The 23,880-nt window shown below is 43.4% G+C and overlaps 1 protein-coding gene across 8 annotated transcripts in view; it reads right to left on the reverse strand.

Moving 5' to 3' along the window:
- Positions 1 to 3,638: 3,638 nt before the first annotated feature.
- The window catches only part of FBXO34 (F-box protein 34), a 105,442-nt gene continuing 85,200 nt past the window's right edge, over positions 3,639 to 23,880 (reverse strand). For all 8 annotated transcript variants that reach the window (XM_066276036.1, XM_066276034.1, XM_066276038.1 and 5 more), the window contains one exon: positions 3,639 to 6,827. In XM_066276036.1, coding sequence (XP_066132133.1) covers positions 4,705 to 6,819 — 2,115 coding nt within the window. In that variant the 5' untranslated portion in view covers positions 6,820 to 6,827 and the 3' untranslated portion in view covers positions 3,639 to 4,704. The remainder of the gene's footprint in view (positions 6,828 to 23,880) is intronic.

The raw sequence follows: 23,880 nt of genomic DNA on the forward strand, positions 1-23,880 counted from the left end.
CCACCAATGAAAGAGGTGCCCCTTCCGGAAGTGTGGCTGGGGGCCAGATAAATGGCCTCAGGGCCGCATGCGGCCCGCGGGCCGTAGTTTGGGGACGCCTGCCCTAAAATAACACCAAGATCAAACAAACCGTCTGTACTTGGGGTGCTGCCTCACTGGTTTGCTTAAGTCAGTTGGGGATAAATACACTGGAAGTCACCCAAGGGTGCACAACCACAGTGACATTTACTCTTCCCATAAGGTTGTCAAACGCCAGTTATGGCCACAGATTTAGGAACGGTGTGCATGTCAACAAGAGGGATTGCACATTTGCCACACCAGTACTTTCATCAGCTCACAGAGACTGCAATACTAGTTTGTTTGAACCCAAAGAAAAAACTGGGATAGAAACTACCAGATTCCCTGAGAACCAGGTGCTGAGCACAGCAGAGACTGTATTTAAAGGAGCGTGGCCTCTGACAGACACGGAGAGTACATCAGCTCTACTCCTGGTGCAGTCTGCGCTACATGGCAGGAATGGTTCGGTGCAGACTGGCTTCACTCTGTCCTTGTTTCTGTGGCAGGTTGTGGGATGAAGGAGAGGATGCTGAGTGAAGAAGGCATGAGGGCAATTAAAGCCATGGAAAATGCCTGGGAATGCCCATATAATAAAGTGTCCAAGGCCAGTCCTAAAAGGTTCGCTGGGAGGGCCTGACAAGTCCAAGTTAGAAGGGGTGGTGGGACAGAGTCCAGAAACAGAAATTCTAGACCATGCGTAACCACTGCCTCCTGCAGTGAGAAAACCTCAAGCCGCCTGACACCAGGGGAGCCACTGGCAACAACAGACCCAGGTCGTACCAAATGCACACTGACAGTGCCAGCCAGACCCCAGGGCAGCCGTGGAGCACCCTGACCAGGAATGTTCCCACGGGACTGGCTGTGGCCAGAGGGAGAGACCTTCTAGACCCGTTCATCTCCCTCAGGTTTCCCATACGAGATGGAAAACCAGGTCTAGCCCAGAGCAGGAAGAACCTGCCAGCACCTCACATCAGGATGATCATAGAGAGGAATGCAAACATTTTACGGAGTACGTGCCGTATACGAGGCACCGGGGACGGCATAACCAAGCTGTCCTCTCTGAGCCAACAGTGCAGTCCAGATACAAGAGGAATTGAAATGGTAGGTACCCAGGGCGCATGCAGTCAAACAAGGTGAGCAGGACAAGGTGGGAGGCCCAGGGAAGGCTCCTCCCAGCAGAGCTGGCAGTGCACTACGGCAGGATATGTGGTCAATTCTGAACGATCCTTTCACACGGCTATTCTAAAGCCAGAGTCATTTTGACAAAGCCGGACTTTTTTTTTTTAATCTTAGCCCTTTGTTCATTTCCCATTCATCTCTTCCTTGGTTATCTCATCCACTGCGTAAGGGACAAAGCCAAACTGTCCCAGCAATAAGGAAGATGTTGATTCTTCCAGATTTCTCCGGTTCTGGTTTTGGTTTTTCTTTCAAACAGTGAAGTGAGGGATAATAGACAAGAATAATGAGGCCAGGTGTATCAGAGCCTCTGAGCAAAAGCAAAGGGACGTTTTATTTGGGCAGGAGAGGGAGAGGCCAAGATCCTGACGCCCACATTGCTTCCTCCTTCACAAGTCTAAGACCTCCAGCCTGCAGGAAGGCAGGCAGCCTGGGACTGTGCAGGGAATGAAGTGGGCTGGCTTCCCTGGCTTGGCACTAGGGGGCTCCGAAGCACAGCGTCTTCCTCCAAAGGGGAGAAATGAAGAGCAAGGAGGGGTTACCCTCTGATGTCCCCTGCTAAAATCCTCTACCGTCACACAGACAGAACATGCCACGCTGGGGACGGGCCGTTCTTACCGTGCCCTCTGGTCCTTTCAGCCTTTCACACAGTCACAGTTTTGTGTCCCATGTGAAACCAGATCCGGAATGGCTGGGCTGGAAAAACCAACCAATAGTGTTGTTTATCCTGTGTGTCCAGCCTGGGCAAATGTAGAACCAAGAGCCAACGTCACACACCGAGCTGTATTCTAAGTCCTGTAAGTATCTCCTTTAATCCTAAATCGGGAAACACACCAAACCCGTTAGGAAGGTACGTTGAGATGCCAACCAGGGGGAGAAGGAGAAGCCCTGGAAACTTCAGCCCAGGGGACTCTCAGGTTGAAAAGCATTTCCAACATTCAGAGTTACATTATTATATATAAGTTCGTAAGTTATATGAATGTTTAATCACTGTTTTACCCCTGAAATTAATTTAATACTATATATTAACTATAATTGAAAATTGTTTCAAAGCCTTTCCAACATACCTCGCTAAGGTGCGTCATGAGGACACTACTAACTTTACTAAAATCCAGTGCAAAACCAACATGAAAGCAGCCACATTTGCAAAGCTGTAACCTTGATAAACAACTGGCTGTAGAGACAGTACCAAGCTTATCAGCCCTGAATCCCCTCATCTGTGCTGGAGGGGCTAGTTCAACAGAGCTTCAGTTGGGTCTGACTTGGTTTCTGGATTCCTAAGAATTGGTCAAATAACCTGGTCCCAGGCAAACACAAAATGACCTTCTCCAACAATCAAAGGTTCTGTGTTTTGTTTGGTTTTGTACTACTGACACTGACCTATTCCTCAAGTATCCTGGGTTCTGGAATTTGTACGATTATTCTACATAGTTCTGGCTGCTGATAGACAAAGGCAGACTGTGGGGCCAGTGCAACAACTCCTCCTGGTGTGTGGGCATCAGCAGTGGCTTCTCATGGGGACAGAACAGAATGCCACAGGGCCTCCTGAACAGCCAAAGACCAAAGGAAAAGTAAGCCGTTCTCAGCCTGTCCTCGGCTGTGTCCTCAGTGAGCCTGTGGGCTCCAGCCTATCGGTATCATTATCCTGTGTCTGAGGAGGGCAGAACTGTTCAGCATCAAGAAACACTTTTCAATTTTATGACCCTCTTTTTCAGGGAGGAGCAGATACTGCCTAAGGATAAGGGCACAGGAAACAAAAGTGGATTCCAGCTTGGAGGGTGCGGTCGCCCCCACTGCCTCAGCCACAGGACCCAGCTACACCCGGCCCCAGTGCTGCCCCGCTCTGCTCAGTAGATCTGGCCGAAGCCCACTCACCCTTTACAGCCTTCTCCTTTGGGCCCATCACAGCACAGCCCACACTCATCCCTTCCTCAGCAGCCCGCCCTCGGTCATTGACCATCGCTTCTCCACAGCCTGGAGCTCACACAGGCTGCAAGGTTTCTTGGTGGGCATGTGATTTCAGGCCAAGTGGTTTTCAGATCCTCCAGCACAGCGTTCTGGGCCCATACTTCCCAGCCCCACCTAGCAGTACATGCCACGGGCCTGAATATACCCTTAATGACTTCTGAACAATTAATTATTCCCAGATAAGCTATAAGAATGTCCTCGATAATACCTCACCCAACAGGAAATACAGTGAATGTTAACGTAACAAACTCAAAATACAAACGTTAAGGGTTACAAAAATGTAAGCTCGTCAAGACAATCTCTTTTCAGTAGCAGAAAAAAATTTTCTCCCCGTCCCATAACAATTCAAAAATAGTTTTTAATTCTCACAACTCAATTTACAATATCCTTCTTCATTACTTCAAAAAAGGAGGGGGGAAAAATCTACAACTCAGGTCCCATTTTAGATGCATGTTTTTATTGAAATTAAAAAAAATTTGTAACCAGACAGAATAAAGTAGACAAGAATGTTATAATCTGACTATATAATCTCTCAGTCTTGTTGAATCACTAAAATATAACAAAGAATTGTTCTCTATGCTAACTTTAAGGTTGTCCAGTTAAACCATTATTTGGTATCTTTTCAACAGGTTAACCTCTTAACTATTTAGTTTCTTCACAGAAACATTCATATATTATACAGGAAACATTCATAGTTTATTTGGGAAACATTCATATTTTATACAGGATATACAAATTTGAGACAATAGAAAAACACACACATTTTAGCCGCAACACCATCCTAGCTGCATTGTGGTGATTATGTTGCTCAGTCAGCTGTCCACTATATACAACTGGATTTTAATGGTGTTATTTACAGAGGGGCCAAAAGCACTCATCTAAGGTAAAGGCGCTCACATTTAATGTGCACTTTCACAGCCCTATGAAAACACAACCATTATATACACTGTAAACACCACAGGGCATGAAATCCAACTCCAACCACAACCATCAATCTCACAGGATCAAGCATACAAGGTCCAAGGTAAGGTGCCTGACTTTTCCTTCGTAGCATACTTTTCATCCAAGACTGCTGCTATTCCTGTTACAGGACACTACTCACTTATTTCAAATATGGTGCCAGCGCTCAAAACATTTCTGGAACCCCTTTTGGGGATTGCCCGCCTGGTCTGCAGTGAATGTTTCTGAACACCCTTGATGGTGGCAGATCTTCGTCCTCAGGATGGATTTGATTTGGGAAAATGGGCATAATTATTCACAGCCACATGTATCAAACTGTGAGCTTCCACCCTGGATCGGATGCGAGGCGCCACTATAAAACAACGAGGCCAGTTTTCTTGTACGGTGTGTGAATGAAACTGCGAGTGCACGAGCTGGAGTGCTATGGTTCTCCCAGGCGTGGCTCTGGGAGGCAGCACTGGTGTACTGGGACGCACACCAGTACGTCTCGGTGGCAGTCTACAGTTTTAAAAACCAGCCATTCTGTTGCCTCTCACAGAGACTTCAGTACTCTTCTTCAGCTTCAGTCCCTTTTGCTTTCTTATGGATTGCCCGGTTAAAGCTGTGGCAAGCAGGGACCCAGTGATTGTCGTGCAGCCCCAGCTTGCAGCCGGGGAAGCCCTTTTGAGAGCGGTGGCAGCACATCCAGTACCCCGGCCCGTAGGGCAAAGCCTGGCAGTAGGGCTTGGGGTGCCACCGGCACAGGGACACATCCCCTTTCACATATTTTTTCTTGCACTGCTTACAAGGATCCTCTCTGTAGCGTGGGTCCCGAACCCAGCGGGAATCTGCTGGCCTGATGTTGTAGTATTCAATGATAAACTTGAAATAGCAGCAGGTACATTTAAGAGCCACTAAACTCTTGGTGGGAAGTAACCTGAAGATTTTCACCATAATGTGGTGCGGCAGGAAAGCCATGTACTGCTGAGGCTCTAAAAGCTGCTGGATTTTAAACCTGGTCTCCAAAAAGTCATGAGACACCTGCTTTTTCCAATTGGATGCCTCAAGGCCCAGAGAGGCAGGCCCCGGGACAAAGGAGTCGGCAGAAACACTTCCTCCCTCAGGTGCACTGCCCCCCTGGGCGGCATCTTCAAGCTGGCGGGCCTCCGAAGACTCTTCTGTTGTGCTTTCATCCAAACAGGAACTGTCCAACCGGTGCTGACCAGGTGGCAAAAAAAACAACCTCCCTGGAAGTGGGTCTTCATAGGACTTCAAACTAGAAGGCTGGTCTTTCTCCACCTTGGACACAGTGATGCTAATGTACACCAATTCTTTTCTTCTCTGACCGGGATTCTGTGGCACAAGCTCTCTACTTGCACAATCAATAGCATCTGTGGGCAACTCAGTGGCTTGGGAACAGGTTCGAGGAGGAAAAGGTGACTCAAATTCCTCTGTCATTTCCACATCATATCTAGTGCTGTTTTTCACAGCGGTGTGCTGGCCTGGTTCTAATGCTGCACTATCCACACAGAAACTCACGCCTGCTGGCAACGAGGGACAGCCCCGAGGAGCCCCATCCCAGGCCTGCTTCCCCTTAAGAGAACAATGGTCAGCTCTTGCTGGGCCACAGTCCACAGGTACAGACCCCACAGGATTCACCTGAGTGTCAGGTGCCTCCAAGGCACCTTTGTTACTTTTGCCTTCATCAGCCTGAGTGCCATTGGCAAGCAACACCCGGCCTACATTTCGGCGGAAGCTGTTATTCCTCGAGAGGCTCCCGGGCTCACGCTGGCTCTGCCGCTTCAAGCACTCAGACTCCAGCCTGGCTACCATGTCCAGGACGCGGACGGGCTCACTCTGGGCTTCACCAACCTCGGGATTTCCCCTTTCCGTGGGTTCTTCACAAGCTCCGGGGGCAGGAAAGGCCTCAGAGGCTGGGAGCACACCTCTGGATTGCCCAGAAACCCTCACCACAGCAGGTGAGTTAGTGCAGGTTTTTGCACAAGTGGCCAACAGAGCAGCACTGGCTCTTTGCTCCAGGAAGGCAACCATCTGCACAACCGACAGAGGCCTGCCAGCACAGATGCCGTCCCCACCGTCACTCACATAGTGCACAGAACAGTGCTCAATGCCACATGCAAAAGGCTCGGGCTCACAGCACCTGCTGTTGATTTCCCTCATCCTTTCTAACTGCATCTTGGCCTCTTTAAGATCCCCTGATTTTTTCCTTCTTTTGGTAGCTCTCCCATCAATATCCCAGGAGCTTTTTATTTTCATAGATCCTATTCTATTGCTACACTGGTGGGCTGCAAAGAATGCGATCTTCTCCTTGGTATTTCCCGGTTTCACCACAGCCCAGATATCAAGTGGCCCTTCTCCTTCTTCGCCTTGGTGGATTGTTGCAGATGGTGCATTCTTCTTGGTTTTAACATTCAAGCTACTCTCTACACTCTTCCCACTCATACTGCACAGAACATTTGGAGAAAGGATCTCAAAAGGTTTTCGAGATGATGCTTTACCAGGAGAGGTGGAACGGAAGACACTTGTTTTCATGTAGCTAGCTTTGCATTTTTCATCATTTATAGCCTCTTGGTGGCTCATGGGAGTTCTCAGAGTTTCCTTGCTAAATTCCAGAGGTTGTGCTTTCTTCTGCAGATTCCAGTATGGTTTCAGGTGCATAACAGAGACTGTACAGGAGAGAAATACACATTTGATTATAATACTGATTTTGTTTTTAGGCAAGTTTTTAAACTTACACTTAGATGGTCCTAGCAAGTCATAGAAACATTTTCTCTCCGTTCGCTAAATCTTTAGCAACTCTCACTTCAGCTACTTTTCAATGTACAGATGAAGAAAACAAAAGCAAACTAACAACTTCCCATCGTGTGCAGGCCAGAAAATAATTTGGTGAATTTCAGACTCAGTGAACAAACAGAATTTCAGGAAACTGACATTTAGTCAACATTCTATACATAAAAGTTAGTGCTTTAAATGAATTTGTAATTACTGAATACATCCCAGTAAGTAAAAGGCACAGTATAGAAGGAAAATAGAGAAGAAACTTATCTAGAATTCCTAGTAGATTAACACTATTTCTAAGTCATTGCAACTAGCATTTTATTGGTTGCAAAAGTCTATCAAATTATATGTCAAAAGTATATAAATTATTATATAGCTTTCTAAGCTATTCACCACACTGTTGAATATTTAGATGTTTATCATTTTTCACTTGTTTGCTTCTATACTTTGCTCATCTACAGGAGGTCCTTGGGTTAGGACAGAGTTCTGTTCCTACAACAGTGATGTAACTGAATTTTGGTGTAAGCTGAATGAAACACAACCTAGCCTAAGTCATTTACCTATCCTAACACAGGATAAAATGATTTATGATTAGATAAAATCATACTCTAGTCTAGAACATAAAAACACAACTAAGCCACAGAAAAAGGAAAAGGACATAAATATACTGTACTGTGTATTCTTCTGCCACGTGCAACCAAGCTAGTTCATCACTGTAGTCCGTAAGTACGACTCTAATGGTATAAACTGAAATACTCACGTCTCAATTTTTTTTAGTTTTTATGGGAGTGAGCGTCATAAATTCAAAACATCATATGTTGAGACTGTTGTAATCCAAGGACCCCCGTATTAGTCTTGATTTTCCGAATAATCTATTTGTTTAAACTCTTAACTGCCAATTTTTCTGCAAATATCACATATCAAATCTAGAATTCATAATCCTTATTAATTGTAAAAACCATTTGAGCTAGTTCAGAAAAACAGTGTCTTGTTCTGTTCCCTAACCTGGGGTAAACATGGGAGCTGTTTTAAAATCAGACAAAAAGATGATTACATACAGATATTTGTGTTCTAGTCCTTGCCAGATTACTAATTTACCACACAGGGTGATGTTAGTATTGACAACTCACTTCATCTCTGAGTCTGCATTGAAACATTAACTGAGGGGATAGAATACTAGATTTCTATCTAATGTCTTATCAATTTGTATGTCAAAATAGCCCCTTTCTATATAAGAAAGTGTTTTGTAGGGACGCCTAGTCTCCTACAAAATAAACCTATACAGCAAAATAAACATCTGTAGTCTCAGGTTGTGGCAGTGAGGCAAGAACAGTCTAATGTGAACTTTTACTGACTCTAAGTCATGGGACACCAGTCTAAGATATCATATCAGGCAATTCAGCATACTCCTCTCATTCCCTCTATAACCTTTACTGAGTACCTGCACTGTGGCAGCCTCTATGGTAACTGCTTTCAGATATCAGTTTTAATCACCAAGAATAGAAGTGATCAGCCCTGGCCGGTTGGCTCAGCAGTAGAGCATCTGCCCAGTATGTGGAAGTCCCAGGTTCGATTTCCAGCCAGGGCACACAGGAGACGCGCCCATCTGCTTCTCCACCCTTCCCCCCCCCCCTTTCTTTCTATCTCTCTCTTCCCCTCCTGCAGCCAAGACTCCATTGGAGCAAAGTTGGCCCAGACACTGAGGACGGCTCCATGGCCTTGCCTCAGGCGCTAGAATGGCTCTGGTTGCAGCGGAGCATTGCCCAGATGGGCCAAGCATCACTCCCTGGTGGGCATGCCGGGTGGATCCCAGTCAGAGGCATGCAGGAGTCTGTCTACTAAACCGCCCCCCTCGCTTCTCATTTCAGAAAAATACAAAGAAAAAAAAAAGAATGACAGTGATCATCCAGAACAAGTTTACCTTTCATTTCAACTTTTATTGTGTTTCCCCATGTATAAGACGCACCTTAATTTAGGGGCCTGAAATTTTTTTTTTTACAGGGACAGAGAGAGAGTCATAGAGAGGGATAGACAGGGATAAACAGGAACAGAGAGAGATGAGAAGCATCAATCATCAGTTTTTCATTGCGACACCTTAGATGTTCATTGATTGCTCTCTCATATGTGCCTTGACCGCAGGCCTTCAGCAGACCGAGTAACCCCTTACTCGAGACAGCGACCTTGGGTCCAAGCTGGTGAGCTTTTGCTCAAACCAGATGAGCCCGCGCTCAAGCTGGCGACCTCGGGGTCTCGAATCTGGGTCCTCCGTGTCCCAGTCCGACACTCTATCTACTGCGCCACTGCCTGGTCAGGCTAGGGGCCTGAAATTTTTTTAAAAATGTATTACATAAAGTTACTGAACTCAAGTTTTATTCATCATAAAATTCATCCAACTCCTCATCACTGTCAAAACTCCCATCCATTAGCTTGTCCTTATCTGTGTCTGATGACGAATCATAGTCTTCAACAATGAGTGCAAAAACAAGTGCAAAAAAGCAGGAAATGCAAGTAAAAAAAAATCTACAACTACTGTATAAAATGCACCCAGTTTAAAAAAACAAACAAACAAACAAAAAACGCACCCAGTTTTTAGACCCCAAATTTTTTGGAAAAAGGTGTGTCTTATACATGAGGAAATATGGTAATTCCTGGAGTCCAGTCTTAGCTAAAAGAAGAAATGTAGATAGACTATCTTCTAGCTAGGTAAGAAAAATCTTACATTTAAGGCATACAAAGTATCTTTCAAGAGATATCCCTGGAAAAGATCTTTGTTTCTGTTCTTTAGCAATTTATATCTCAAATCTGTAAAGATCTTCCTCTTTTCTACATTATTACATTTTTAGTAGTTTTCTATTATATATTCTATAATTTGGTCTCATTAAAGAACCACCCAGAATTCTTTAGGAGAAAGATGAAGATATGAATAAAATATATAACAAAAGATAAAGAAACAAAAGAGGCACATCTAGTGCTATGTGCCAACAATTTTCTGGGTTTTTTCCATATCCCTTCAATTCTTCTCTAAGTAAAATTTTTAAAAAATGGAGTTTGCTAAAAAATCCAATAAAGTCTAAAAAAAATCCAATAAAGTCTCACATAATAATCTCATTACAGAATGCCTGTGGATAAGTTTAAACTTCAGCAATGTGTGTACCATTCTCCACTGCACAATGTTCTCTTCACTTTCCTCCCCCACACACTATTTTAGGTGCCAAATTGATAGGGACATTAAGAAGTAACTCATATGATTAAAGAACACTTTTGTTTGCATTTATTAACCTGTAAAGTCAGCTCAAATGACACATTACTAATAGATAAGGTTTCAGCAGGATTAAATAGGAGATGATCCCAGGGAACAGAAGGGAGGGAAGGAAAGCTACAAGGAAGGAGAAAAGCTAGTAAGATCATCTCATACAATCAGTGTGACTGCTGGAGGGTGGAGGACCAGTCTGTGGGTCCCCTGAAGGAGACAGAGCATGTAGGCTGGAGTTCCCAAAGGGCTGAAGGTTGCTTGGGATATTAATTCTCCCCTGGCAAGCCTTGAAGGCCCTGAGACAGAAATAAAAACGTGCTAGCACAACTTAGAGCAAGAAACTACAGAACTGTGGGTTTTGGTTGAAATCAGTGGTGGACCACGTGGATATGAATAGGGCACCAGGGGCATCTGCTGCAAAATCCGTAAAATAAAAACTTTGCATCTCTAACAGATTACACACCAGATGGTGGCGCTTTTCCCACCCCCACCAAACTCCCTCAAACAAGCACTGCAGAAAGCTCCAGCCAGGTTTCCATGGTTGCCAATCTCTTTATCACAATTGTATTTTTAAAGTTTGCCATAATAAAGTCCTGCTCTCTTGCAATTAAATAAGATGCGGGGTTATAGCACCTATCTACACATGACTGTTCCCTGAGCCGCTCAGAAATGCCCTTGTAAAAATTTAAGATCCCTGGGTCCAATGAACCAGAAATTTTGGGACTGGACTCAAGATCTGTTTTTAACTTCAGATTTAATTTGGATGAAACTTTAAAGGTTAGGTGTTAGATCTAATGTAAAAGTGTCAGAAGGTTTGGATTTGGACTGGAATGCTGGGCTACCTCAAAAGGGGTGGGATGGCCTAACCTGAGGTGGTGCAGTAGATAAAGCACTGACCTGGAACACTCCCAGGATAGCCCAGTCAAAGCACATATGAGAAGCAACTACTGGGAGTTGATACTCCCTGCTCCTCCACTTTCTCTCTTTATCTTTCCCTTCTCTCTAAAATCAATAAATAAAATAAGGAAGTCTTTCCCTTCTCTCTAAAATCAATAAATAAAATAAGTAAGTAAGTAAGGAAGGAAGGAAGGAAGGAAGGAAGGAAGGAAGGAAGGAAGGAAGGAAGGGGAAGGGAGGGAGGGAAGGAGGGAGGAAAAGAGAAGAAAGAAAGAAAGAAAGAAAGAAAGAAAGAAAGAAAGAAAGAAAGAAAGAAAGAAAGAAAGAAAAGAAAGAAAGAGAGAGGGAGAGAGAAAAAAGAAAAAGAGAAAGGGAGGGAGGAAAGTGGGAGGGAGGGAGGGAAAGAAAAAAGAAAGAGAGAGAGAGAGAGAGAAAGGGAGGGAGGGAGAGAGAGAGAGAGAGAGAGAGATAGGGGTGAGGTGGAACTGCCCAACAAAAAGCCAAACAGACAGTCCATATTGAAGCATTTATTCTGACAACTGGGTAAAGACAGATCCAGTTTCTCTCTTCTTCTTCTTTTTTTTTTTTTTTAAGATTTTTTAAAACATTTTTTTTTACAGAGAGAGAGAGAGTCAGAGTGAGGGATAGACAGGGACAGACAGACAGGAACAGAGAGATAAGAAGCATCAATCACTAGTTTTTCGTTGCACATTGCAACACCTTAGTTGTTCATTGATTGCTTTCTCATATGTACCTTGACCATAGGCCTTCAGCAGACCGAGTAACCCCTTGCTCAAGCCAGCGACCTTGGGTCCAAGCTGGTGAATTTTTGCTCAAACCAGAGGAGCCCACACTCAAGCTGGCGACCTCGGGGTCTCAAACCTGGGTCTTCCGCATCCTAGTCTGACGCTCTATCCACTGCACCACCGCCTGGTCAGGCCTATTTTTTTTAAGATTTTGCTTGTTTGTTTTACTGATTTTAGAGACAAGGAGGGAGACATCGAAAAAGACAGGAACATAAATCTGTTCCTGTATGTACCCTGACCAGAGATCGAACCAGCAACTTCTGTGCTTTGGGACAACACTCTAACCAATTGAGCTATCCACCAGGGCCAGACCCATTTTCTTGCTATTCTCTTTAAAACAGAAAAAAAAATATGGCTTTTTTCTCTCCAAATTCCCTCAATGCTTCAGTTTCTGACACTGCTTTTCCCTAGCTCTCTTCTCTTCTTCCCTGATGGTCATCGGTATTCCCCCAGAGTTCTTTCATTTTCTGGACCACTATTACCCTTAAGCCACATATAAGTGACCTCTTGCAGTTTAAACAACCACAAACTGATGACTCTAGTGACCTGCTCTCTCGAACTTCATATCCTACTGCTTGCCTAGTGGACATACTCACTTGGATGTCAAAAAGAATCTCAAAAATCAAAACTTGGTAATCACTAATCAAGTACCTAGTCAACCAAGCCAGAGGGTTGAGTCACTTTGATTCCTCCTCCCTGACCCCATATCCAATCACCAAGTCACTAACATGCTCCGTCTTCTTCATCCCTGGCACAACTGCCCTGGTTTAAACAGCCATCTTAGCTCTGCTACACTGCTATTACCTGCGGAAAGCCAACCTTCCCCACAATGCCAGGAGGTGGAGCCCACCCCAGCCGGGCTATCAGCCTCACACTGCACACTAGGCAAGCTCGTTCACAGAACCATTACCACAGGAACAGGTGAACAAAGGCCAATTATAGCACTTTAAGATACAAATTTTAAGGCATCCAAAACTATAAAACTAATATAACAGGTTCAAAATTTTGTCACATTACCTGCCCATTTCCCTCTACCCATTTATTACAAAAAATTTACTGGGCTGGATTTTACAATTATGAATAAGACCTAACGGCTGCCTTTAAGGAAACAGAAAAGTAAACAGGCAATTACAATAGAATGTGGTATGTGTTACAAGGACAGCAGGGGTGCTGGGAGACTTGGAGGTCAGTATGGGGGGATTCAGAGAAGGAGAGAGTGCATGAAAGGAGGAAAGGGGACCACAAGAACCAAACTCAGTCTTGAGAGTGTAGAAAGAGGACAGAGAAGCCCTGATTTTCTGAACTAAGAGCTGAAGGGAGATAAATGAAGTCCTAAGAGGTTCAGAGCAGATGGTGCTTTTGGAAAACTGAGGTAGCTGAGAAATAATGACAGTCCAAGCTAAGGTGCCATGAGTGGAAAGATGACAAGTATATGGACTAATAAGAAAGACAGGCAGGATTCTAGCCACTAATTATAAATAGAGACTGAGGTGAGGAGTCAGGATGGGTCTTTAACTTATGGCTGGAGAGGGGTGCCTTTTAGTGAGATGGTAACAAAGGCAGCTCACAGAGCCAGCAGGGGTGCAGAGCTAAGTTCAGTTTTAAGAAATGTTGCCTGTGAAGGGACCCAAAGTTCTGCCACCCAGAATCTGTCTTTTTGGGATGGTTTTAAGTTACTAAGAAACAAGACTCAGTAAGAACCTTTGACCCTTTTCCTCCCTTTCCTGCCCAAGAGATTCAGACAGAAAAACCTGCTTCAGGAAGGAAATCTAGGCTGCTCACCTTAGCTCGAGTAGCCTAATTTGAATTAAGTATGGTAATAAGAGGGCTTCAGGTGAGGGACTGTTAGCTAGATAGCCCAGGTCCCACTGTTTCTGAGTTACGTAGCAAGAATTTTCCTGCCATGTATGTTTAGCTCCTCCTCAACTACCTTTAAGTCTCCCATTCTCACTTCAGAAACTTAACATTAGGCACCCCCACCACCACCACTGCCTTTTTCTCCTTTGTCCAAAATGTCAAACCTGCCAATGTTGCCTGTCTTTGGACTTTTCATGTATATGTGAATTAAAAATGCATTAAAAATTCTAATTTTGGGTCCTGGCTGGTTGTCGCAATGATAGAGTGTTGGCCTGGTGTGGATGCCCTAGGTTCAATTCCTGGTCAGGGCATGCAGGAGAAGCAACTATCTGCTTCTCCCCTCTCCCCCTCCTCCTCTCTGACTTTTCCTCTCCCACAGCCACAGCTCTATTGGTTCAAGCACATTGGCCCCAGGCACTTAGGATGGCTCCATGGAGCCTCTGCCTCAGGTGCTAAAAATATTTCAGTTGCGAGCAGAGCCCCAGATGAGCAGAGCATTCAGCCCCAGATGGGGGTTGCTGGGTAGATCCCCGTCAGGGCACATGTAGAAGTCTGTCTCTCAATCTCCCCTCCTCTCACTTAAATTAAAAAAAAAAAATATTTTCTCCTGTTTGTCTCTGTTAATTTGATTATTAGCTCAGCTAGAAAAAAATTTGAAGGTGGAAAGTACATTGACACAGGAGACTAGGAGGAAAGAGAATAAATAGCACAAAAGGAACAAGACAGTTGTCACAGAAATTTCAATGAAGAAAACGGTTTCTGGATGGACACAGATGTGTTTTTCCAAAATTCTCATAGTGAGCATACATCACTGTTATAATCAGATAAAATGTACATAAAAGGAAGGCACAGACTGTAGACCCTGTCACAAGGTCAAACAGAGAGCCATGTCGGGTTTGTGGGGGAGATCCCGGTAAGGAGCCTGCTGTGAAGCGCTGTGCTGGGTGAGTAGGGCAGAACCCGAGTTCACGGGAGGAGTGACTGGAAAGTGAGAAAGCGAAACTGAGCAATGCTTTCCCGAAGCCTGGCTGTGGAGAAAGTCTTTGTTAAGTACTGTCACCTGAAGTCCTTTCCAGGAATAAGGTGAGATATAACAATGAGTCAATTAAAACTCGAGCACCTTTTCTCCAGTAGAGGCCAAAGACCTGCTTTCAAATAATTCCAGCATTCCTTTTAGTCTGTGACTTCTGATTGCAGCTTTTAAAAGCTGAAAAATCTCTTTACCTAGTCATAGTATACAATCCCAAAATGAAGACATAGAAGAGAATTTCACTTTGCTTAGGAAAAAAAGTTCTTGGGTAAATCCCTAAGTCTTAAGAGTCATACTTAACTGTTGTCTGTGAAAGAATGAACTTAATCAATGAGCAATCAAATGGCAATATAGGGTTAGAACAGGGAAAAGAGAATTGCTTCCTGCTAACAGGAAGCTTAACATGAAAGGAAGACGCCTGCTTTCTAACTTGTCACTCATAGTTTATGGCTCCCTGCCTATCACAACAGTTTAGAAGATAAGGCACTTTCTGTTTCTCCTTCTGCTATATTAAAGGTACAGGAATGCTAATTCCAAAAAGGAGTCATCATTTATTAGCATAAGGGCTGCTCTTTATTTACAAAAAGTCAGAGGAATAAAAATAGAATAGTCCCTGAAAGACCCCTCCCATGATGCCTTTAGAGGGAAAAATGTATACACTAAATAAATTCACTGTTTCTTTAAAAAGTGTAAAAGCTTCCAGAGAACATCTTATGACTGCCTTCTTCACTGAACCATTACAGAACTGATTAGCAACTCCAGCAAGGTACCACCTGTATATACAATAAAATATTTTTTTGCAAATGAAGTAACAGAGCTAAAATGACTTTTGAAGCCCCACAGCTAGATAGTGGTAGACTTAAGATGGGAATTAGATAAGAACCTCCTGGACCTATACTTCCCTTGTTATGGGAAAAATCTGAGGTTCAATTATGACATAAATAAAATTAAATAATTTTGACAGCATCTAGAGGCTTTGTCTTTCAAACTGAGTCAATTTTTCTTAAGTGCCATATAAAACCTCTACACAGAACTGTGAAGAATTAAAGCAGACATATCATATTACATAGGAAGCCATACATACTTTTGTAAAAGTAGGTAGAAACTGCTTCCATGGCTAGTAAAGTGGAAAAGTGCCAAGACCAAGAGGGTGTGAATACAAGCAGAGGCATTAGAAAAGACTTCCTTTCACAGGCCTCTGAGCACTGATAGAATGCATCCAACCACAACAAAGCACCTTCACAAAACAACAGAACATACTCTAAATCAGAAAGAAACTGAGCTCCAGTATTGGGGCCTGATATTTTCCAGGGAGTTAGTTCACTCCTTTTTCTCTTTTTTAAAATTTTTATTTATTTATTTGTTTATTTTGTATTTTTCTGAAGCTAGAAACGGGGAGAGACAGTCAGACAGACTCCTGCATGCGCCCGACCAGGATCCACCCGGCACGCCCACCAGGGGGCGACGCTCTGCCCCTCCGGGGCGTCGCTCTGTTGCGACCAGAGCCACTCTAGCGCCTGGGGCAGAGGCCAAGGAGCCATCCCCAGTGCCTGGGCCATCGTTGCTCCAATGGAGCTTCAGCTGCGGGAGGGGAAGAGAGAGACCGAAAGGAAGGAGAGGGGGAGGGGTGGAGAAGCAGATGGGCACTTCTTCTGTGTGCCCTGGCCGGGAATCAAACTTGGGACTTCTGCATGCCAGGCAGACGCTCTACCACTGAACCAACCGGCCAGGGTCCTTTTTCTCTTTTAAAGGGACATTCTGTAAAGCTATTTCATGGGAATTTTGAACTTTGCCTCAGGAGGTTTGGATGGTTAGTAGTGCACAACTTAATGGAAAAATCCTTTATTGTCTGATAATAGATACTGAATAATAAAGAGAATAGCCTTTGGAAATAGACATGCAAGGTTTTCAAGAACTCACTACTCACAGCTTTCATCATTCCTAGAATTAATTCACAATGGTATTTAAGTTCAGCACATATCTGCTTCACAATTATTTATAATATAGATTTTATATCATGATTAAAGACCAAACAAAGCTAACTTCCAGAAAATAAAGATTATGATAAGCTTGATGGGCAACATAGTATATAAAACATACTGAAAAGGAGTATTACAAACTGGGAATGGTAGCCACTACAGGGGATCCTCAGGTTATGATAGTCTTGACATATGATGTTTCGAGTTTACAACACTCACTCCCATAAAACCTTTAAAAAATTGAAACGTGAGTGTTTGGCTTAGGCTGTTAGTGCTGTACTTATGGAGTACATGGGCAAACTAGTTTGGTTGCACGTGGTGGAAAAATACGTAATACAGTGTACAGTACAATATATTTATGTCCTTTTCCTTTTTTCTGTGGCTTAGTTGTGTTTTTATGTTCTAGATTATGATTTTACAACTGTGTTAGGATAGGTAAGTGACTTAGGCTAGGGTGTGTTTCGACTTACACCAAAATTCAGTTACATCACTGTCATAGGAATGGAACTGTGTCATAACCTGAGGACCTCCTGTACTTTGCTATTCTATTGTGACCACAAAAGCAGCGATACCTGCCTGACCAGGCGGTGGCGCAGTGGATAGTATCGGACTGGGATGCCGAGGACCCAGGTTCGAGACTCCGAGGTCGCCGGCTTGAGTGCGGGCTCATCTGGTTTGAGCAAAGCTCACGAACCTGGACACAAGGTCTCTGGCTAGAGCAAGGGGTTACTCGGTCTGCTGTAGCCCCACGGTCAAGGCACATATGAGAAAGCAATCGATGAACTAAGGTGTCGCAATGAAAAACTAATGATTGATGCTTCTCATCTCTCTCCATTCCTGTCTGTCTGTCCCTATCTATCCCTCTCTCTGAGTCTCTCTCTGTCTCTGTAAAAAAAAAAAAAAAAAAGGTAGTGATACCTAACACAATTCATAATTAGTGATATTATGCTAGTTTACATGGGTCCCCTCCTCCCTTTTCTTGGAGTAGGAAGAAACTCTAAGAACCTGGAGGAAAGACTTGTTCAGGCTGTAACAAATTATTAAATAATAGCTGGGAACAAAGACAAATTGAAGTATTTCATTTTGGTTCAATTTACCATGTTTATCTAAATTAACTCAGTGAAGAGTAGTTCACAAAGTTATTTCCTATTGCTCCTATGACATAATGCCATTCACAAAACTGTGGCATATCACAATTTACTGCTACCTAATCAGATAAGACAACTATAATTTAGCAGCCCCAGCTAGAATGAACATGCAAATCTATTTTTTTTAATAGATCATTTGATCTTTTTTTTATTTTATTTTATTTTTTTACAGGGATAGAGAGAGAGTCAGAGAGAGGGATAGATAGGAACAGACAGACAGGAACAGAGAGAAATGAGAAGCATCAATCATCAGTTTTTTTGTTGCGACACCTTAGTTGTTCATTGATTGCTTTCTCATATGTGCCTTGACCACGGGCCTTCAGCAGACCGAGCAACTCCTTGCTCAAGCCAGCAACCTTGGGTCCAAGCTGGTGAGCTTTGCTCAAACCAGATGATCCCGCACTCAAGCTGGCGACCTCGGAGTCTCTAACCTGGGTCCTCTGCATCCCAGTCCGAAGCTCTATCCACTGCGCCACTGCCTGGTCAGGCTGAACATGCAAATCTAAATGAAACCAATTTAAAAAGTTTAGTACCCCCAAAATCATTAATACATTTTGAAAGTATATTACCAAGAAAATTCTGCCTCCACAAACTGAGTTTCAGAATTCCCGTTAAAACACTCTTGCTTATTTTTTCTATCCTAATAATTCTTACAGAAAACAAAGGGCAAGAAAGCATGTACCAGTCCTGGCAGGTTGGCTCAGGGGTAGAGCATTGGCCCGGTATGTGGAAGGCCCAGGTTTGATTCCCAGTCAGGCACACAGAAGTAAGTAATCATCCGCTTCTCTCCATCTCTCTCTCTCTCTCTTCTGCTCCCCAAGCCACGGCTGGAATGGTTTAAGCGAATTTGGCTCCGGGCACTAAGGATGGCTTCATAGCCTTGTCTCATAGCTCAGTTGTTAAGCAGCAGAGCAGTGGCCTCAGACAGGCAGAGCCTCGCCTGGCATGGGGCTTGCCTGGTGGATCCTGGTCGGGCACACGCGGGAGTCTGTCTCTGCCTCCCCATCTCTCAATAAAATAAAAAAAAGGAAAAACAAAAACAAAAAAAGAAAGCATGTACCCTTTCACATAGCAAACTGTTACTTCCTTGAGTGAGCTGCTTTTTCCTACTTTGAAACCAATCCTTCTTCCATAAATATTGTACATTTATATATAAACTGCTCACAAAAATTAGGGGATCAGGGAACATGTAGATACTCCAGTACTTTCAGTCTTTTACATAGCACATTTTCACCAATGAAATAAAAGCTGGTTTTGCATCTCATTTGCATAATCGAACAACTTTCTTTGATTTGTTTGCTTTTCTGATGTTCTTGTTTAATAAAAAAAATCAAATGCTTCTTTTTTTATCACTTCATATTCATTGTGAAATATCCCCTAATTTTTGTGAGCAGTATATTTAAGGCAGTAGAAATTTTTGAAATCACTTGTATATGACATGCAGTACTTTCAAAGAACTGATTGGAGCTTTAACATATGCTCCCTTTGACCAAAATTTAACTCGGACATAAGGATGCCATCTCTCTCGGGCATTAAAGGTTAAAGACTCTAATAGTAGTCATGAACAGAGTTAAAAAAAACCATTAGGTGCCAAATAAAGCTTGATATAAAAAAATAAGAGGACAGCTACTAACGATAGTGTCACTGCAAAACCACACTGTGCTTGTCTGCTAAAACACACACACACACCCTGGGTTGGGTGCCTTGATCCTGAGCCAAGTATCTAACAGAGCCAGCTGGGCACAGGCTGTCCTTTATAGGTAACTGGACTTTAAAGTGGCTTATCAAAGAAAAAAAGGAGATAAAAATATAAAAATTCAGGGTAACAAATATTAAGGCACCAGGTAAAACAGTTTTCTTGCAGTATCAATGTAGACAAAAGAGTGAGCACACCTTTGTCAGCAATCCTGGGTGTGGCTGGATGGGGTGTGGGGCTTACTTCAGAAACAGAACTCACGGTGCTTACCCAAGAAATAGAGCCTAAAGCTCACTCCTGTGCCCAGCTCTTCAGAAATTACTCTGCCTTCTACCACCTTCCTCTTGCAGCTATTGAACCAAGACTGAAGCAGCAGTCTATGCACTGGCTGGTCAAGTATACACATTAAGAATTACCACTTGAAAAACAATGGTTTATGGTCAACAGAAAACTGAAAATAATTGCTGCTTTGGGACTTGTTGTTAGGACTTAAGAAAGACAATTTGAACATCAGAATTAAAAAATAGTATTTTCAAAAGTAAGTGTCAGAAATCTATACTGCAGAAAGCTAATCAATAGGCACCAAGAAGCCCAAACTCATGCTATTGGGGGGAAAAATCACATAGTGGGGTCTGTGTATTTGTCTCTGATATGAAACCAACCCTTGTGTACATGGTAGGCCTGTCTTCATCTTATGTGCCCTATGGCCACCCCATTCTGCAGAATTTGACTAAACCTGGAATTCCTAAAGCCAAATATAAAAGGGTAAAGCTGGTTCTGTGACTTTAGAACCAGCTTTGCATAAATCTAGAAGCCATAGTACTAAAAGAGCCCTTATAAGTTTTATCCTCTGGAAATTCCTTGACATATTTACTTAACATGGTTGTAATCATATTGTACATACAATGCTGTACTTTTCATAACAAGTAAGTATTTTCCATGTTATTACATGGTCTTCAAACTCATCAACTGTAAATGTGTAAGTACCAGAATTTATTAAACCATTCTCTCCAACCCTGGACATTATAATTATATCTTCATGGATACAATCCCTAATTATTTAAGAGTATATCCTTAGAAGTTTCCCAGAAGTGGAATTCCTAAGTCATAGTATATATATATATATATATATTTTTATTCATTTTAGAGAGGAGAGAGAAAGGGAGAGACAGAGACAGAGAGGGAGAGAGAGACAGAGAGAGAAGGTAGGGAGGAGCTGGAAGCATCAACTCCCATATGTGCCTTGACCAGGCAAGCTCAGGGTTTTGAACCGGCGACCTCAGCATTTCCAGGTCAACGCTTTATCCACTGCGCCACCACAGGTCAGGCTAAGTCATAGTATATTTTTACTACTGGATATATCAGTTGTAAAATCACTCTCCGAAAGGGGCCGTGTTAACTTAACTTACACTGCTATCACCACGAAAATCATGTTAGTTCTACCACAAAGGTTTTGTTGTTTAAAAATAATTGTTTTGCCTGACCAGGTGGTGGTGCTGTGGATGTAGTGTCGGCCGGGGGTGCTGAGGACACAAGTTTGAAACCCCAAGGTTGCCAGCTTGAGCACAGGATTACCAGCTTGAACATGGGATCACAGACATGACCCCATGGTTGCTGGCTTGAGCAAAGGGTCACTGGCTCAGCCAGAGCCTCTCGGTCAAGGCACATATGAAAAAAAAACAACAACTGAAGTACCACAACTATGAGTTGATAGTTTTCATCTCTCTCCCTTCCTGTCTGCCTGTCCCTGTCTGTCTGTGTCTCACTATAAAAATAAATAAATAATAAATATATAAACAGGACTGTTTTTATACCTAGGGAAAGAAACTAATGTAAAACTAGAGACAAAAGATACAAGCAAGTGAGAATAGAATAGCTTTTCCACACTAGACCGTCAACAGCTTTAACAGCTCTAAAAAGTTTACTATGGGCCAGGTATTATTTTAAGCTCCCAATCTCCCCTCCCTCCCCCCCCAAAAAAACTTAACAAGTACATACTCTATCTTCTGTAGATGAAGAAACCAAAAAGAGGGAAGTTGAGGAACTTGCCAAGATCACACAGCAAGCTCATCAAGGAGCCTGGATGCACACATGGTCAAGAGCCAAAGGCCTATCTTAGCTCCCACACTATGCAATGAAGGAAACGGAGCAGAACACAGGGACAAGATGCTCCTGAGCAAGGTACTCCTCAACATCATGAATGAAGACCAAGAAATCTAAAGGAAGCAGAATTCAGGCTAGGGGTTCAATTTTGAATGGCTTGAGTGAGACTTTACTTAAAACTAATCTAGTGTTTATCAAATTTAATGTCCTGCTAAGTATCAGGCATTGTGCCAGACCCTGGGGCTTCAGCATAAACAAAACTGATAGAATTCCTGCCTTCATTTGCTTGAGAAACACACATTCATCCCTTAGCCTTTCATTAATTTCCAAATCTAAGTTTCCAATGGATTGAATCAAGTTAGCAATAAAGATTTCATTAGAAACATTCGAATTTCATTTTTGGCAAAAAGAAACTTCAAAAACAGGCCCTGGTCGGTGGCTCAGTGGACAGAGCACCAGCTCAGTATATGGATGTCTGTCTGATTCCTGGTCAGGGCATATAGGGGAAACGACCATCTGCTTCTCTCCCTCCCCCTTTACTCCCACTTCCCCTCCCACAGCCAGTGGCTCAATTGGTTTGAGCATGGCCCTGGGCTCTGAGGATAGCTTCTTTGTTAGAGCACATTGGCCTCAGGTGCTAAAAATAGCTTGGTACTCCAGCTTTGGCCCCAGATGAGGTTGCTGGGTGGATCCCAGTTGGGGGCACATGCGGGAGTCTGCCTATCTCCCCTTCTCTCAACCTAAAAAAAATAAAAAGAGGGAGAGAGGGAGAAAGGGAGGAAGGGAGGAAGGGAGGGAGGAAGGGAAAGAAAAAGAAACTTCAAAAACAATATATAGGCATACCTGGTTTTATTGCTTTTCACTTTAAGCTTTTCTTACAAATTGAAGGTAATCCCCCCACCCTCCAACAGCAAAAGGATAACAACTTGCGTTACTGTGGTACTCGCTTTATTGCAGTGGTTGGGAATGAACCCACAATATGTCCGAGGTATGCTGGTATTGTCAAAAGCTGACAGTCCAGAAGAGGCATGAGAACAGATGACATTACCAGAGAGTAAGAGTAGGCTAAAGTGACGGTATAGAACAGGGGTAGTCAACCTTTTTATACCTGCCGCCCACTCTTGTATCTCTGTTAGTAGTAAAATTTTCTAACCGTCCACCGGTTCCACAGTAGTGGTGATTTATAAAGTAGAGAAGTAACTTTACTTTATAAAATTTATAAAGCAGAGTCACAGCAAGTTAAAGCATATAATAATACTTACCAAGTACTTTATGTTGGATTTTCGCTAAGTTTGGCAGAATAAATCTTTATAAAACAACTTACTATAGTTAAATCTGTCATTTTATTTATACTTTGGTTGCTCTGCTACTGCCCACCATGAAAGCTGGAACGCCCACTAGTGGGCGGTAGGGACCAGGTTGACTACCACTGGTATAGAACATACACCGGAGAATAAAGAGATACTGTTCTAGTGTTGATTTATAATAGACTTATTTACAAATACTCATTCCACAGAATGAGAAAGGCTAGAAAAGACAAAATATAACCACAGGTGCCTGACCTGTGGTGGAACAGAGGATCAAGTGTCAACCTACAATGCTGAGGTTGCCAGTTCGAAACCCCAGGCTTGCCCAGCCAAGAAACATATGAGGCCCTGGCCGGTTGGCTCAGCGGTGGAGCATCGGCCTGGCGTGCAGGAGTCCCGGGTTCGATTCCCAGCCAGGGCACACAGGAGAGGCGCCCATTTGCTTCTCCACCCCTCCCCCTCTCCTTCCTCTCTCTCTCTCTCTTCCGCTCCCACAGCGAGGCTCCATTGGAGCAAAGATGGCCTGGGCGCTGGGGATGGCTCTGTGGCCTCTGCCTCAGGCGCTGGAATGGCTCTGGATGCAACAGAGCAACGCCCTGGAGGGGCAAAGCATCGCCCCCTGGTGGGCATGCCGGGTGGATCCTGGTCGGGCGCATGCGGGAGTCTGTCTGACTGCCTCCCCGTTTCCAGCTTTGGAAAAATGAAAAAAAAAAAAAAAGAAACATGAGAAGCAACTATGAGTTGATGTTTCCACTCGTCCTCTCCTTCTCTCTCTCTCTCCTCCACTCTCTAAAATTAATAAATAATATCTTTTATATATATATTATATTTATATATAATATATATGTATATAAAACCACAGGCA

Source organism: Saccopteryx bilineata, chromosome 4 (genome assembly GCF_036850765.1).
Source record: "Saccopteryx bilineata isolate mSacBil1 chromosome 4, mSacBil1_pri_phased_curated, whole genome shotgun sequence".
NCBI lineage: Eukaryota > Metazoa > Chordata > Mammalia > Chiroptera > Emballonuridae > Saccopteryx > Saccopteryx bilineata.